Raw genomic sequence first — 17500 nt, 5'->3', positions numbered from 1 at the left:
TGTCCTTCCACCAACTTCCGAGCCTCAGTTTCATACGTTAGAATTGGTATCACAATACTGTCATGTAGTAGGTTTTTCACTTCCATGCGCAATTCCCTGTTTCGTATCACTGCTTTCAAAGAACCAGCAACTTTTCCTACCTGTTGCACCCTTTCAAGCACTTCACCCTCTAAACTTTCATCCTTACCCATCACACTACCCAAGTATTTAAATGCACTCACATTAACCATTTCCACCCTCACATTACATTCACTGAATTCACTTCCCTCGAAGACTATAACTTTACTCTTCCCTACATTCACCTTTAGATTCAGTTTCTTACACACTCTCCCAGACTCATTCACAAAGCCTTGCAGCTTCCCATCGTCCTCACTTAACAACACAGTATCATCTGCAAACAAGGGTACAGGGAGTTTCCAAACATTGCCCTCTCTCACTTGGGCCGCTCCAACATCCACTGTCATACCTTGTATCTCATTTATAACCCCATCCATATACAGACTGAACAACCGTGGAGACATGACACATCCTTGGTTCAATCCAACCTACAAATAGAAAAATTCACTCAGTTCACTATCCACACTCACTGCAGCCTTAGCACCCTCATACATACTCTTCACGGCCTTCAACAACTTCCAATCTACTCCATCTATTCTTAATACTTTCCACAATCCTTGTCTATCCACCCTGTCATATGCTTTCTCCAAGTCCTTGAAGGCCGCATACAGCTTCTTTCCCTTCTCTAGAAACTTTTCCATTAAAGACCTAAGAATGAATATCTGATTTACACAACCTCTTCCACTCCTAAAACCTCCCTGTTCGTCTCCAACTAATTCCTCTGTTATTTTCCTAACTCTGTCAGCAAGTATCCTACCATATACTTTTCCTATTACACTTAGTAGACAAATGCCCCTATGATTACCACACACTTCTTTTTCCCATTTTCCCTTGTACAAGGGAATAATCATACCTGACTTTCAATCCTCCGGGACTCTGCCTTCCTCCCAGGCTAATCTGCGCATCTTCCACATCCATTCCACTGCTATCTCTCCACCACGCTTCAGCATTTCACAACACACTCCATCAATTCCTGGGGCTTTCCCCATTTTAACTTTCTTCATTGCCTCCACAACTCCCATCCTGTTGATTTCTTCCTCTCTTCTCACATCCCTCCTCCCAGCCATTCCCCAGCTGGTAATACTTACGTTACTTTCATTCTCTATGTTCAGCAATTCCTTTAAGTGTTCTTTCCATCTGCTCACTTTATCTCCCTTCTCCACTAGTAATCTACCATTTTTATCCCCCCCCCCCTTCACCAACAGATTTCTTTGGCACCCTGTCTAACTCTCTTTACCTCTTTCCAGAAAATTTTCTTACATTTACTCCACTTTTCACTCAAGTTTCTTCCAAATTCCTCATCCACTCTCTTCTTACTCTCTCTTACTAATCTCTTCATCTCTACATATAACTCTCTCTTCCGTCTCTCAACTTCTTCCACGTCCCTGTTTCTCATGCACTCACTATATGTTTTCCTTTTTTGTGCCACAGCCTCTCTCACCTCTTCATTCCACCGTGCTGTTCCCTGCACCCCCTTTCGTCTTCTCTTCATCCCACACACCACCTCACATGCTGCACAGATATCTTCTGTGAATATCTTTCACACACCTTCCATGTCCCCCATTTGCCCAATCCATATTTACCCCATTACTCCTCCAGTTCCCTCTTTTTTTCTGCCTTTTAACCCTCCACTTGTAACTTTTCCACCCTCCTTGGATGAACTACTTCCTCCTGTCCTTCCCTTCTTCTATTTCTCCATTTCATTTGGACTTTGATTTTGAAAACCACCAAGTGGTGGTCAGAAAGTCCACTCCCCCAACCTCTATATACTCTTGCATCCATTACACACCTCATCCTTTCATCCACACACACATAGTCAATCATTGCCTTCCGTTCATTCAGTTCACCATCCACCCATCTCATCACTCGCCACGTACACCTATGGATCATTTTGTGCCCCCTCCCGGCACATATGTCCACTAAAGCACTGCCATTCTCATCCATCTCTGCAGGCACACCCCGCTCACCAACTACTCCATCCACCTTCACATTCCCTACTTTTCCATTCATATCTTCAATCAAAAACACTCTCATTCCTTTCAAACTTTTCCTCGCACGCTTCCACATTTGTCCAGCAAGGAGGAGAGATAATGTTTTTGTCCGCGGCTGTGTGTGTGTGTGTGTGTGTGTGTGTGTGTGTGTGTGTGTGTGTGTGAATATCTGTCACCATTATATCTCATGAACGGCTTGAGCTATCAACATGAAACCTTCAGGGTATCAAGATATGGCCAAAATCTTTGACGAGTTCGAAAATGGGCACTGGGGGTCAAGGTCAAGGTAAAAAAAATGGCTGCCAAAGGTCAACTACTTTCTTTGATATGGATTTTTTTTTTTTGTGAATGCAGTGACTGAATTCCGTAGAGTTTTGCGAATTTTCTTCACGTTTGGTTAATAAGTAGCTTGTAACTTGGCCAACAGCATATTCTAGCGGGCGATTAGCATTCGGCTCCCGAATGCCTTTTTTTTTTTTCTTTTTTCTTGATGGATGAATGGATGGACTTAATTCGGGTAGGAATAATAAATTCAATGTATTGTATAATGATACTTTATTTTTAGATAGCAACAAGCCAATCATATTTAACAACATTGTAATTTATGGAAATGACTACTGGAAATATTGCTGTAATCTCATGCATGTAACTCTTGACTACCACTACTACCACTAATTATGCTGCATCTGCTAACGATAGTCATTAAAGATTTACATTCCTCTTAATAGATCCTATATTTTAAAATAATCAAATTTATGTTTCAGTCACTTTAACTGGATGGAAATTTTCGTCCTTTTGTGGCATATTTCCAGTCTTAATCCTTTTCACAGCACTTCTTTGTGACTAGTACCGTTTTTCACTGTTAACCTATTGCTTCATCTCAGAAATGAAGATGGAGAGATGTTATCTGTTGCCTACGGTTTAATGATTTTAATTTTATGGAGATTTTTGTTCTATTTGCAACTTCTTTCTTACCTAACTCTTCTGTATAGCACTTCTTCATGACTAGCATCATATTCTACTATTAATTTATTGTTGGATCTTAGAAGAGAAGACAGAGAGACGAAATTTTCCCAGATACTTCTTTTATCTTAACTTGGCCCAGGTTTTCGTCCATTTGTAGCTTATTTCCCGTAGCTCAGTGGCAGGAAAAAGACAATGCCACAGGTGTAAATCCTTTCCACAGCACTTCTTCATGACTAGCACCCATTTCTAGCGTTCGTCTCGTGGTACATCAGAATCCTGAAAATGAAGAGATGGCAATTTTAGGCCAAGTTTAAATGAACGGAGTATAGTGATCATCTAGAGTCAAATGGCTGCCTGATCACATGCATCACTATACGCCTCTTACACTGACTTGGCCCAATTGTCGTCCTTTTTGCAGCTTATTTCGCCTAGCTCAGTGGCAAATTAAGACAATACTACGACTCTACGCTCGTTCTATAACACTACTTCATGATTAGCACCATATTCTAGTATTAATCTGTTACTACATGTCAGTCATGAAATTACAGAGATAGCAATTTCAGGCCAAGTTGGTGTGAAAAGGGTATAATAATCACAGCTGACGCATCTTAGGCTTCGTATTGCCCATTCGTTAGCGATTTATTCTATGCATTACACATTATAATCATGTTGTGTGTTACTGAGACAAGCTATATCGATACCAGGGAGAGAGAGAGACAAGCTATATTGATACCAGGATGAGAGAGAGACAAGCTATATTGATACCAGGATGAGAGAGAGACAAGCTATATTGATACCAGGATGAGAGAGAAAGAAACAAGCTATATCGATACCAACGTGAGAGAGAGACAAGCTTTATCGATACCAACGTGAGAGAGAGACAAGCTATATCGATACCAGGGTGAGAGAGAGACAAGCTATATTGATACCAGGATGAGAGAGAAAGAAACAAGCTATATCAATACCAGGGTGAGAGAGAGACAAGCTATATCGATACCAGGGTGAGAGAGAGACAAGCTATATCGATACCAGAGTGAGAGAGAGACAAGCTAAATCGATACCAGGGTGAGAGAGAGACAAGCTATATCGATACCAGGGTGAGAGAGAGACAAGCTATATCGATACCAGGGTGAGAGAGAGACAAGCTATATTGATACCAGGATGAGAGAGAAAGAAACAAGCTATATCGATACCAGAGTGAGAGAGAGACAAGCTATATCGATACCAGAGTGAGAGAGAGACAAGCTATATCTATACCAGGGTGAGAGAGAGACAAGCTATATCGATACCAACGTGAGAGAGAGACAAGCTTTATCGATACCAACGTGAGAGAGAGACAAGCTATATCGATACCATGGTGAGAGGCTAGTCGTTTAGGAAGAGGAGCTACGAAGCCTCCTCTGTCACTTAGGCCTGTATTCTCGTCCCTTTAACACCTCTTCCTTAGCGATTTTTTGGGGGGTACTGCTAGTTAATATAATTTTGTACGTTATTTATGCAGAGCACGGCAATATTGAAAGGACTTATATAAGACAAGATAGGAAACTAAAGTGTAATAAGCAAACTAAACTGCTTAGGAAAAGATATGAGGTAACTTCCTTAACTAAAGAGAATACTACTTTAGCATGGGAGTCCTTGGAGTATAGAGGAATGTTTAATATTAATGTGGTAAATTGTTGTTCCACAGAATTTTGAATAGGACGTTGGAATACCCCTAAGTAAACACGTCCATGGTAGGATGGACAAAGCCATGACAAAAACGATGATTGTCAGGTGAAGAACGGAAGGTGGAACTCTTGAGTGGGGTGAGGCTTCCGGTGTCAGGTGAAGAACGGAGGGTGGAACTCTTGAGTGGGGTGAGGCTTCCGGTGTCAGGTAAAGAAAGGAAGGTGGAACTCTTGAGTGGGATGAGGCTTCCGGTGTCAGGTGAAGAACGGAGGGTGGAACTCTTGAGTGGGGTGAGGCTTCCGGTGTCAGGTAAAGAACGGAAGGTGGAACTCTTGAGTGGGATGAGGCTTCCGGTGTCAGGTGAAGAACGGAAGGTGGAACTCTTGAGTGGGATGAGGCTTCCGGTGTCAGGTGAAGAACGGAAGGTGGAACTCTTGAGTGGGATGAGGCTTCCGGTGTCAGGTGAAGAACGGAAGGTGGAACTCTTGAGTGGGGTGAGGCTTCCGGTGTCAGGTGAAGAACGGAAGGTGGAACTCTTGAGTGGGATGAGGCTTCCGGTGTCAGGTGAAGAACGCAAGGTGGAACTCTTGAGTGGGGTGAGGCGTCCGGTGTCAGGTGAAGAACGCAAAGTGGAACTCTTGAGTGGGATGAGGCTTCCGGTGTCAGGTGAAGAAAGGAAGGTGGAACTCTTGAGTGGGGTAGTGTTTCTGGTGATGTGAGGGCGTGTGGACGATGTTATGGGTGTGGCGGGTGATGACGTGTAGCCAGATTGCAGCCATCATCTGCTGGTAAAACTAATACATTCGCTCTGTCTTTCTGTCTCTCTTTGTGTCTGTCTGTCTGTCTGTCTGTTGTCTCTGTGTCTGTCTGTCTGTCTGTCTCTCTCTCTCTCCCTCTCTCTCTCTCTCTCTCTCTCTCTCTCTCTCTCTCTCTCTCTCTCTCTCTCTCTCTCTCTCTCCATCTCTTATTATACATAGTTTGGTCACATTTTTCTTCTCAGTAAAGATGACTTTAATTACAAATCAAGTGTGGCGACATGACACAGCAGTAGCCAGTGCCAGGAGGTACAGTAGGTATAAATGTACAATGTATACTAGTACACTGTTGTATGGAACGACGGAATTACCTTCATGTTGGCATCATATCCATGGCTGGCATTACTGGGTGGGCGGGGATCCTGATGGACGAGGGGGATGCGTCTCTCCAGGTGGGCCAGAGGGACGAGGGGGGGGTGTCCCTTCGGGTGGGCCAGAGGGACGAGGGGGGGGTGTCCCTTCAGGTGGGCCAGAGGGACGAGGGGGGAGACTCCGTCCTGGTGGGCCAGAGGGACGAGGGGGGAGACTCCCTTCGGGTGGGCCAGAAGGACGAGGGGGGAGACTCCCTTCGGGTGGGCCAGAGGGACGAGGGGGGAGACTCCCTTCGGGTGGGCCAGAGGGACGAGGGGAGACTCCCTTCAGGTGGGCCAGAGGGACGAGGGGGGAGCGTCCCTTCGGGTGGGCCAGAGGGACGAGGGGGGAGACTCCCTTCGGGTGGGCCAGAGGGACGAGGGGGGAGACTCCCTTCGGGTGGGCCAGAGGGACGAGGGGGGGGCGTCCCTTCGGGTGGGCCAGAGGGACGAGGGGGGAGACTCCGTCCTGGTGGGCCAGAGGGACGAGGGGGGTGCGTCCCTTCAGGTGGGCCAGAGGGACGAGGGGGGAGACTCCCTTCGGGTGGGCCAGAGGGACGAGGGGGGAGACTCCCTTCGGGTGGGCCAGAGGGACGAGGGGGGAGACTCCCTTCGGGTGGGCCAGAGGGACGAGGGGGGAGACTCCCTTCGGGTGGGCCAGAGGGACGAGGGGGGAGACTCCGTCCTGGTGGGCCAGAGGGACGAGGGGGGAGACTCCCTTCGGGTGGGCCAGAGGGACGAGGGGGGAGACTCCCTTCGGGTGGGCCAGAGGGACGAGGGGGGAGACTCCCTTCGGGTGGGCCAGAGGGACGAGGGGCTAGAGACTCCCTTCGGGTGGGCCAGAGGGACGAGGGGGGAGACTCCCTTCGGGTGGGCCAGAGGGACGAGGGGGGAGACTCCCTTCGGGTGGGCCAGAGGGTCGAGGGGGGAGCGTCCCTTCGGGTGGGCCAGAGGGACGAGGGGGGAGACTCCCTTCGGGTGGGCCAGAGGGACGAGGGGGGAGACTCCCTTCGGGTGGGCCAGAGGGACGAGGGGGGGGCGTCCCTTCGGGTGGGCCAGAGGGACGAGGGGGGAGACTCCGTCCTGGTGGGCCAGAGGGACGAGGGGGGGGCGTCCCTTCAGGTGGGCCAGAGGGACGAGGGGGGAGACTCCCTTCGGGTGGGCCAGAGGGACGAGGGGGGAGACTCCCTTCGGGTGGGCCAGAGGGACGAGGTTGAGGAGAGAAGTCCACAGGGAGGGTTGCACCAGTAACTGAAGACGGAGGCGGAGGGGGAGGCTGCCTCCTACCCGAGCCAAAGGGGAAGAATGGGGGAAACAGTCCTGGCAAAGGCAACACAGAAAGATGATTGTTAGTTTAGGAGTTTGTGGGCTGTGTTATACTTCTGTCAAGCACGTAATGTAACCATCCAGCCATCTTTCATTCCTTTTTTGCACCATCAAGAGCGTAGGAACCCCAGGGTTAGGCTGCACAGGCATGACATTTAAGGCAAGGGTGATCAGCCTTACTCGCCTCTGTCTCTGAGTGGCATTATATGAACAATAAACCCCAACATCTATTCCACCTCTCCCTCCACCTCAATCACATACACAATCCTAGTCAGTCTCTCATTTTCCGTCCACTCCACATGGCCAAACCACCTCAGAGTCTTTCTTCTAACACTTTCAATCACACTCGTATCAGTACCACAGCTCGTATGATATACCCTCTTTACTCTATCTTGGCTTAAATCTGTCACTTCTCCATCTTGAATACTAAGATGGAACAATAGGTTGACACTAGAGTATGCTGCTGGCCACGAGAAAGTGTTGTGGAAAGTCTGTTGAGCTTTAGTATTGTCTTTTATTGCTACAGAGTTTCGTCAAATAAGCTGCATGAGAGGGAAAATCTGGGCCAAGTTAGAGTAAAAGGAGTATACCACTACTCGCAGTATGGGTGAATCACTGTTCTGAGGTCTCAGAACAAATTAAGTATTTTCTTTATTAATGAACCGACAAAAAAGAACTTTATTTTTCATTTCCTCCATTTCATTACAGTTTATCCACAATTACACCAGGTTTTGACATCCCCTTCTGTCAGCATTTAATCCTTCGTTAGTCAGGAGGGGTATTTTGGTGCCCCAATTTTTTTTAAAAGCTCATATTTCCTAGCCTGTATTTCGATTATTTCTCTCCGTTCCAGTACTCTCCTGATTCAGTGAGGAGAGGGAGTATGTGGATTGGTTTAGTCCTGCCTCTGCTGTAGTGAGAGAGAGGGGCACTTCCCCCCCCCCTGGGGTGTCCAGTCACCCCATCAAACTGACCATCTAGATCATATTGTGATATAGATTTTTTTTTTTTTTCAGATTGTTTATCATGATACTGATTTTAAAAATCACAAAATGTATTTTCCTGTGCGTGTTTACCTGACAAATGAGATATGAGTCCATTTGTTATTTTCTTCTGATAATATAATTTATTGTATTATATTATAAATTAATAAACACCACCTACAAGGCATTCAATCTTTTCATTAGTGATTCCAGAGATATACTGTAGCGGCAGTATGAATATACTTTACATGTTAGTAACACTACATGTATTTTTGTATTGGGGTGTTGTAACACCCCACCGGACTAACCACGTTTGAATACCCCACAGGACTAACGAAGGGTTATGCATTATGAAACGCGGTGTTCAGAATCAAAGATTTGTCGGTGCAGCTTATACACTCGGATTGGTGCATTTTCCTTCACAATATTTTCTTTGTGCCAATCAGAGGAGTAAGACTTATTTTTAAATCTTTTTACCTTAAAATGTCCCCGCACCCAGGAAAAATCGTAAGTCAGGTCAGAAAAATAAGATAAATACGTCATCGAATATGGCATGATCACTAAATCAGTGCAGCTGACAAACTGATGCCCCACTCAGTGCTGCTCTGATGAGCGAGCAGTATATCATATCTGGGTTATGTCTCTTGCAGTGAAAAAATTGGGAATATATCATAGACAGTGTATGGGTGACAGGCCATACAGCACTTACAGCACTTACTCTGTCTTCCTCTGTATTTCCTTCAGCCTATGACCCCCAGTCCTTTAAATGTAATGTGTTCTGATAATTCGAAAGGAACTGATCTTGAATATAGCTCTCCTTTAGTATAGTTTTCTTGGAGGGAACAATTTTGCAAACTTGTAGCCTTTGGTTCTGTCTTCATTGCATAAAACGAAAAACAAACCCGTTCTTTATTTGGGTTAGTCTGGGAACTCATTATTGAATCGCCCAGTAATTTCCATCGCACTTACCTGATGTGCTTGACGTGGAGCTACAGTTTTGCACCACCTGCACCCACGTCGTTAAGTACGTCGCGTAGTCTGTGATGTTTCCTGTTGATGAAATGGACAGTTAAGTGCAGATATACATTACGCAAATCGCTATACTCTTTTCGCCTTAACTTGGAAGATTTTCGTACTTTTACAACTTACTTCACGTAGCTCAGTGGCAGAAAAAGACAATGCTATGGCTCTAAATTCCGTCCATGACACTTCATCGTGACTAGAATCTTATTCTTGTGTTAATCTAACGTAGCAACTCAACATTTAAGGTGAAGGGATGCCAATTTTCGGTCAAGTTAGAGTAAAAAGAATATAGGTGAAAATTATACATATATCAACACTAATATCGCTTGGGCTGAGACTATACAGTATGCCAGACTACCACACAGATAATACCAGTGTAAATCTTAAGTTTATCACACTGACACTGAGATAATACCAGTGTAATTCTTAAGTTATCACACTGACACTGAGGTAATACCAGTGTAATCTTAAGTTTATCACACTGACACTGAGATAATACCAGTGTAATTCTTAAGTTTATGACACTGACACTGAGATAATACCAGTGTAATTCTTAAGTTTATCACGCTGACACTGAGATAATACCAGTGTAATTCTTAAGTTTATCACACTGACACTGAGATAATACCAGTGTAATTCTTAAGTTTATCACACTGACACTGAGATAATACCAGTGTAATTCTCCATAAGTTCATATAATTTGTAATGATGTATTGTTAACCATCAAATTAATAGAATTCTTACCTGCATTAGCCAACGCTTCCGTGACACCTGTAAGTGAAAGAGAAATAATTATGTCAGTGGAATAATGATGGGGTTACTAGTCAAGTGTGTGTACCTATGTACTTGACTTTTTGTGTATTTGTTTGTATGTATGAATATTTCTATATTAAAGTGTATCTACCTTTCTAATTGTACATGTGTACCATATATATACAAATACCAATTTATATGTTTTTTATAAACACACACACACACACACACACACACACACACACACACACACACACACACACACACACACACACACACACACACACACAGTCTTTTCATGACTCAGTTTCAAAGGAAACAAAGGTAAAAGTTGTGTGTGCAGAGCCGCCATATACAGTGGATGTCAATGTAAACTGGACGTCAGTGTTCCTCGGGCGTTGGTTAACAGTGTATGATTACCAACACAGAATTAGTTTGAAAACTGTTGCTGCTCTTTGTGTTGTTGCTTAGCCCCAGTAGGTCTGTCTGAGCAGACCCGTCGATCATATGTAAGCAATTGTGCTCCCTTGTGGTAGACAGCACCTCACCAGCGATAGACCATGGTCTTTCCATGCAGGGAGGTGCAGGGAAATGTGAAAAGATTTGGCTCCTGGGTGAACGTCACAACTGCTTCACTCCACCCAGGCTACACTGTAGTACTACGGGTAGGTTCCTCATCAGCGCTTGTTGTTGTTGTTACTGTATGTGTAATAAGTAACAGTGACTTCAAACATGTGATTGAATGTATTAGAGTTTCATCTTTCTTTTTATCCATCTATTTATAGCCAAACGGCTTAGCTAAGAGTTTCTTTGCCATGCCACTACAGGGTAAATAAATGCTGAACTCATGTGAGCCCAGTGGCCTCAATACAGGAGGGAAATGAGCATTTTCAAAAGATAATATAGCACTGAACCTGGGGTAGGGACCTATGAAATTCGCATCTATGAGCCGATAGTTGGAGGGCAGTACGCTTAGTGCTCTCCTGGCACAATCCCTTACACAGGAACCCTGAGAGCTAATGGGTTAAGAATGTGGCCTTAAATCCCTCAAGGTATGGCCACAAAGAAATCGCCTCCATGTCACCCTGTCCTGTCATTTCAGTCAGCTTAATCTGTCCATCTTACTTACAGGTGATGTTAAGGCTTCCCGTTGAAGGTGGCCGGTGATGATGTCCATGATGTCCGCGGCGAAATTCTGGTTGCTCTGTGGGGAAGGGAATCGCCAAAAGGTGAACTAGACTCTGTATCAAAAACAAAGGGAAAAGTCTATCTACTGTATATACGAAGGCTGCTTCCCCCAAAGGAAAGGGAGGTAGCCGAGACAGGACGACACACTCCCAATTTACTCAACCACTCAAACACATTCATTCGTATCTTTGCCCCAATGGGAGAAGGAACAGATCCTCACCGCACCACACCGCACGAGGGTCAACTGCACAGTGCAATCAGTGACATCCGCAGCAGGGCCCGACAGCAGAGCTGGTTTACCCCTGCCACATCATAATGGACCCATCCCCTTACCTACACCTGACCTGATCAGCTGATCAGACCAAATGCCGGAGAGTATCCTCTCAGGGCTGCGTCATCATTTCCTCATTCACAATTTCTCTCCATTCATTTCCATCACGCACAGCCACTCTTCCTTGCTCAACAGACATCCTCTCACATCCAACACTCTCTTCACACTGACCATTCACCCTATTCGTGGTCTTTCTCTCAGCCTTACACATTTCACATTATATCTAGTTATCTTTTTCACCAATCGCTCATTATCCATTCTCTCCACATGCCCAAATCATCACAACATCCTCTGCTCAACTCGATCAGCCATCTCCCGCACAACTCCAGTTCTCCTTCGCACTTCATCATTTCTCACTTGATCCATACGCATCACTCCACACATACTCAGACACCTCATCTCCGTTACATTCAAACTTTTCCTCTCTTTTACACCCACACTCCATGTTTCAGCCCCATATATGCAGTCGGTACCACAACACCCTCACACAGCCTTCTCTTTACATCCATTCTAAGCGAACGACATCTAAACACTTTTTTCATTCCTCCCAGCACCTTTCCTACTACATTTATTCTAAACTTCATATCTGCATCTATTGTTCCATCCACAGCAACATGTGACACTAAATACTTAAAACACTCTACCTCCTTACGCAACTCACCATTCAAAACTATAGTCATTCTCCTATCATCTACCAACCTCGTACACTTCGTCACTTTACTCTTATTCTCATTTACTTTCAATTTCCTCCTTTCACACATCCTTCCAAACTCCTCTATGAACTGTCTCAGTCTCTCCTCTGAATCAGCCACCAGTGCAGTATCATCTGCAAATAGCAGCTGCTTCAGATTCCACTCTCTACCGTCATCATTAACCAGACTCAGGCCTCCACCCAACACTCTTGCATTCACCTCTCTTACAACACCATCCATATAAATATTAAACAACCAAGGCGACATCACACATCCCTGCCGCAGCCCCATTCACACGGGAAACCAATTACTCACAGCATTTCCCACTCTTATACACGCTTACTGTTTACATGAAAACTTTATACTCCTTTTAACAACCTTCCGTCAAGTCCCTACAATCTTAAAACAGTCCACAACGGCTCCCTCTCAGTTTTATCATACGCTTTCTCTAAATCCATGAACGCCCAAAACACATCCTTACCTTTTGCTAAATACGTTTCACACACCTGTCTCACAGCAAACACCTGATCCACGCATCCCCTCCCTCTCCTAAAGCCACACTGCTCATCACCAATCATTCCCTCTGTACCCTCTCTAACTCTCTTAATTAACACTCTACCATACACCTTACCTACAACACTCAACAGACTTATACCCCTAAAGCTAGTACATTCATACTTATCACCCTTACCTTTATACATCAGGACCACACAAGCACTTGCCCAGTCAACTGGCACCATACCTTTCACAGAACACACATTCAACAATCTTACGAATACTAACTAGTCAACAATAGTCGCTCCACCCTCTTCAGGCATTCCACAGCACACCCATCCATACCTGCAGCTTTCCCTGTTTTCATGTCCTTTACTGCCTCCTGCACTTCCTCCGTCGTGATCAAATAATTATTCAACTCTCCCAACACATTTATTCCTTGCACATTTCCATGTGCCATAGTCTCAGCCTCCCTTTCCTCCTCTAATTTTAACAATCTTTCAAAATATTCCGTCCATCTCTTCCTTACTGCATCCATCTCAGTTAACATCCTTCTATCCTCTGCTTTTACATGCTCTTCCTTCCCAGACTCTCCCTTTCGCACCCTTTTCATCTTCCAAAACATTTTTTTTTATTCTGTTGAAAATTCTCGGTCAACCGCCTACCCCACCTCTCATCTACTGCCGCTTTAGCATCACACACAACGCTTCTCGCCCTATTCCTCTTTCCCTTATACCTCTCATATGACACCTCATCCTTCCTCTGCTGCCACACTTTATATGCACGTCTCTTCTCAGTCACAGCCATACCTACTTCCTCGCACCACCATTCATTTCCCTTTCTTACACCACTACCCACGCGTCTCACACCACACACCTCTTCCGCAGGCCCCACCACAGCACTCTTAAACAACTGCTATTCCTCCTCCACACTGCCATTTTCCTAATCTTTCACTGCGTTCCACTCATCTTTCAATTTCTCCTGATACTCTATCATTTTCTCTCTTTTATCCAACTCAATCACTTTCAAAACCTCCTTGCCACACCTAACCCTCCTAGCTCTCACCCATCTCTTACCTACTTTCAACTTCCCCTTCACAAGGTAGTGGTCAGACATACCTCCACCCTCCCCTCTCAAAACTCTCACATCCAACAATCTTCCTATTACATTCCTGGACACAAGCACATAGTCTATCAATGCTCTATCAACAACCCTTCCACCCTCCTGCCTCACGCATGTATATTTATAAATATCTTTCTTCTCAAACAGCGTATTTCCAATCACCATCTCTCGCTCAACGCACATCCCTGTCATTCGTTCCCCATTTTCATTTCTTCCAGGCACACCATGCATACCATCTACTCCTTCAACTGCTACATTTCCCACTCTAGCATTCAGATCTCCCATCATTACCACCTTCACATTCGATCCAAAACTCTGCAGACACTTATCAACATCATTCCAGAAAGACTCACTCTCTTCTTCATCCCTTTCACTACCAGGCCCATATGCACTCACAAATACCCACAACTCACGTTCAGATTTCGCTTTCACCTACACCAATCTCGATGACACCTCCTTCCATTCAGTCACACACTGCTGCACTTCCGGGCTCACTAACAAGGCCACACCTTCTCTTGCCCTTCCTCTATCAACACCTGACAATCTTCCATTCACACTTCCAAACTTAGACTCACCTTTCCCTCGCATCTGTGTTTCACTCAAAGCTAACGCATCCAACTTTCTTCTCACAAACATTCTCCCAATCTCCTCCCTTTTAGCCTCAATCGTACTACATCCACACACATTCATAGACCCAATCTTCGGGTTCGGGGATAACTCAATCCCCCATTCCTTTCTATGGCCTGTCTCTTTTTAGGAACTAAAAAACAGAGGAGGGGGTCCCTAGTCCCCTCACCCCGCCCCTTTTAGTCGCCTTTTACAACTCGCAGGGAATACGGTGGCAGAATTCTTCCTAACACAACCTGGCCGCAGAGTAGTAGTACCACCCCACAGTGCGGCCAGATTGTGTCCCCCCCGCCACAGGGAAAAGTAGACAGATAAAATGGAGTATGTGTTGCCTTTGGGGGTGGACGTGTGTAGTTACGACTGGTTGAAGATAGGACTCATGATATGGGGAAAGGTGTATATTGCGAGAACATATGTAATAATAATAATGATAATAATAAAAATCATAGCAATGATAATAATAATAGTAATAAAAATAATAATGATACTAAGATTAGTAGTAGGTTTAGTAGTACAGGTGGTACTAGTAGTGCTGGCAGTAGCTGTGGGAGTAAGGGTAGCAGTAATAATATAACAATAATAGTTAATAATAATAATAATAATAATAATAATAATAATAATAATAATAACTAGAAGCAGCAGTAGAAGTTGTAGTAGCAGTAGTTGTAGTTGTAATAGTTCAAGCATTAGAAGTAGTAGCAATAATTCATCACCATCATCTAATCCTGTGTTGCCCCATGAAGAGCGTACAAGCCCGGGGCTAGGCAAGTTGGTCCTGACATTTAAGATGAGAGTGACCAGCCTCACTCATCTCAGAGTGGCATTAGGTGAGCAATAAACCCCAACCACCCCTTAGACATAAACTGCACCAGCTCAATCCGATTGGAGCGCTTGAATTACCCGCTAAACCACCAGGTGCCATAATTTGGTTATATGGGTACCACCCACCGTAGTAAGTGGCTTCCTGATGTACAGGAAACCATTTGGCTTGTCACTCAGTGTAGAGTCACTCATAGGCAGAAGGAAGAGGAAAGAATGAAGGAAAAAAAAAAAAGGCAGAGGAGGGAGTGTAGAGTCACCCGTAGGCATAAGGAAGAGGAAAGAATGATGGAAAGAGAGAACAGGACGAAAGGAAAGAAGGAAGGGAGAGAGATTAGGGCAGACACCCGAGAGCAGCACTACATCGAGTGAGTGGATGTTGAGCGCCCCCACCTACCACTATGTCCATCCATCCATCATCCAATCCTATGTCGCCCCATAAGAAGCGTTGGAACCCGGGGCTAGGGAAGTTGGTCCCGACATCTAAGATGACAGTGACAAGCCTCACTCATCCCTGAGTGGCATTATGTGAGCAATAAACCCCAACCACCCCTTGGATATAAGCCTACACAGGTTCAATCTGATTGGAGCACCTGAATTACCCACTAAACCACCAGGTGCCATAATTTGGTTATATGGTTACCACCCAGCATAGTAAATGGTTTCCTGGTGTACAGGAATAAAAAAAATAATAACAACGACAACAACAAAAATAATAATAATAATAATAATAATAATAATCAATCTATTGGCAAACACCTTAATCCCGCAAGGAGTGGCCACAAACAAATCGTCTCCATGTCACCCGGTCCGCCACCATTTCACCTCCCTGCTCCCGGCTCACACCCTTCTCTCTGCAATGCCTCTCCACTCCATTCCTCCATCTCATCCTAGACCTCCCCGTCCCTCTCCCTCCCTCCACCTCACTCACATACACTCTCCTCGTTAGTCTCTCGCTCTCCATCCTCTCCATATGGCTAAACCACCTCAGTGTATTTCTCCTAACTCTTTCTATCATATCTACGTTCACACCACAACGCTCCTTCACTTCCTTTTGTTAGTCTGTCTCTCCATATAACTCCACATCCTCTTCTCAAATAACTCATTTTCACTGCTTTCACTCTTGATTTGTGTCCTTTTAACAAGGTCCAAACTTCATTTTCATACGTTAGAGTTGGTATCACAATAATGTCATGCAGCGACTTTTTTACTTCCATGCCCACTTCCCTGTTTTTTATCACTGCTTTCAAAGAACCACCACCTTTTCTTTCTTGTTGTACCCTTTCAAGCACTTCACTCTCCACACTTCTATCCTTACTCATCACACTACCCACGTACTTAAATGCACTGACATTTTCCATTTCCTCATCGTCCAGCCTCGTTGTACATCCAGTGGCTTCATTTCCCTCGAAGACCTTAACTTTACTCTTCCCTACATTCACCCATAAATTCCACTTCTTACACACACTCCGAAATTCATTCACCAAACCTTGAAGTTCCGCTTCGTCTTCGTCTTCACTTAACAATACAGTATCATTTGCAAACAACAGTACAGGGAGTTTCCAAACGTTGTCGTCTCTCATTAAATCTCTCCATCATCCGCTGCTGTACCTTGTATCTCATTTATAACCCCATCCATGTACAGACTGAACAACTATGGAGACATGACACATCCCTGTTTCAATCCAACATTCCAAAAGAAAAATTCACTGAATTCACTACCCGTTCTCACTGCAGTCTTGGTCCCCCGATACATACTCCTCAATACATTCAACAGCTTCCCATTTACTCAATATATTCTTAATATTTTCCACACTCCTTGTCTATCCACCCTGTCATATGGTTTCCCCAAATCCATGAAGGCCTCAGAAAACTTCTTTCCTTTCTCTAGAAACTTTTCCACTAAAGACCTAGTAATGAATACATGATCTGCGCAACCTCTTCCATTCCTAAAACCTCCCTGTTCTTCGCCAACTAATTCCTCTGTTATTTCAATTACTCTGTCAATAAGTATCGTACCATACTCTTTTCCCATTATATTAAGAATACAAATGCCCTTGTGATTACCACACACTTCTTTTTTCTCTTTTCCATTGTACAGGGGAATAGTTATACCTGACTTCTAATCCTCTGGGACTCTACCTTCCTCTCAGGCCAATCAGCACATCTTCCATATCCATTCTACTACTATCTCTCCCCCATGCTTTAACATTTTACCACACATTCCACCAATT

General features: G+C 44.7%; 1 protein-coding gene across 1 annotated transcript in view; it reads right to left on the bottom strand.

Annotated features, from left to right (window-relative positions):
* Positions 1 to 5870: 5870 nt before the first annotated feature.
* LOC145398385 (uncharacterized) overlaps positions 5871 to 17500 on the bottom strand; it is a 19469-nt gene continuing 7839 nt past the window's right edge. Inside the window, exons 3-7 of the mRNA XM_080271262.1 lie at positions 11122 to 11196; positions 9984 to 10010; positions 9186 to 9266; positions 7093 to 7227; positions 5871 to 5941 (exon numbers count right to left, since the gene is read on the bottom strand). Of these exons, the coding sequence (XP_080127388.1) occupies positions 5871 to 5941; positions 7093 to 7227; positions 9186 to 9266; positions 9984 to 10010; positions 11122 to 11196 (389 nt within the window). The remainder of the gene's footprint in view (positions 5942 to 7092; positions 7228 to 9185; positions 9267 to 9983; positions 10011 to 11121; positions 11197 to 17500) is intronic.

The sequence above is a fragment of the Coenobita brevimanus genome, chromosome 45 (assembly GCF_032717465.1).
Source record: "Coenobita brevimanus isolate Jiangsu-jjx chromosome 45, ASM3271746v2, whole genome shotgun sequence".
Classification (NCBI taxonomy): Eukaryota; Metazoa; Arthropoda; class Malacostraca; order Decapoda; family Coenobitidae; genus Coenobita; species Coenobita brevimanus.
The sequence above is the reverse complement of the archived record's forward strand: the minus strand, read 5'-3'. Positions and strand labels throughout refer to the sequence as shown.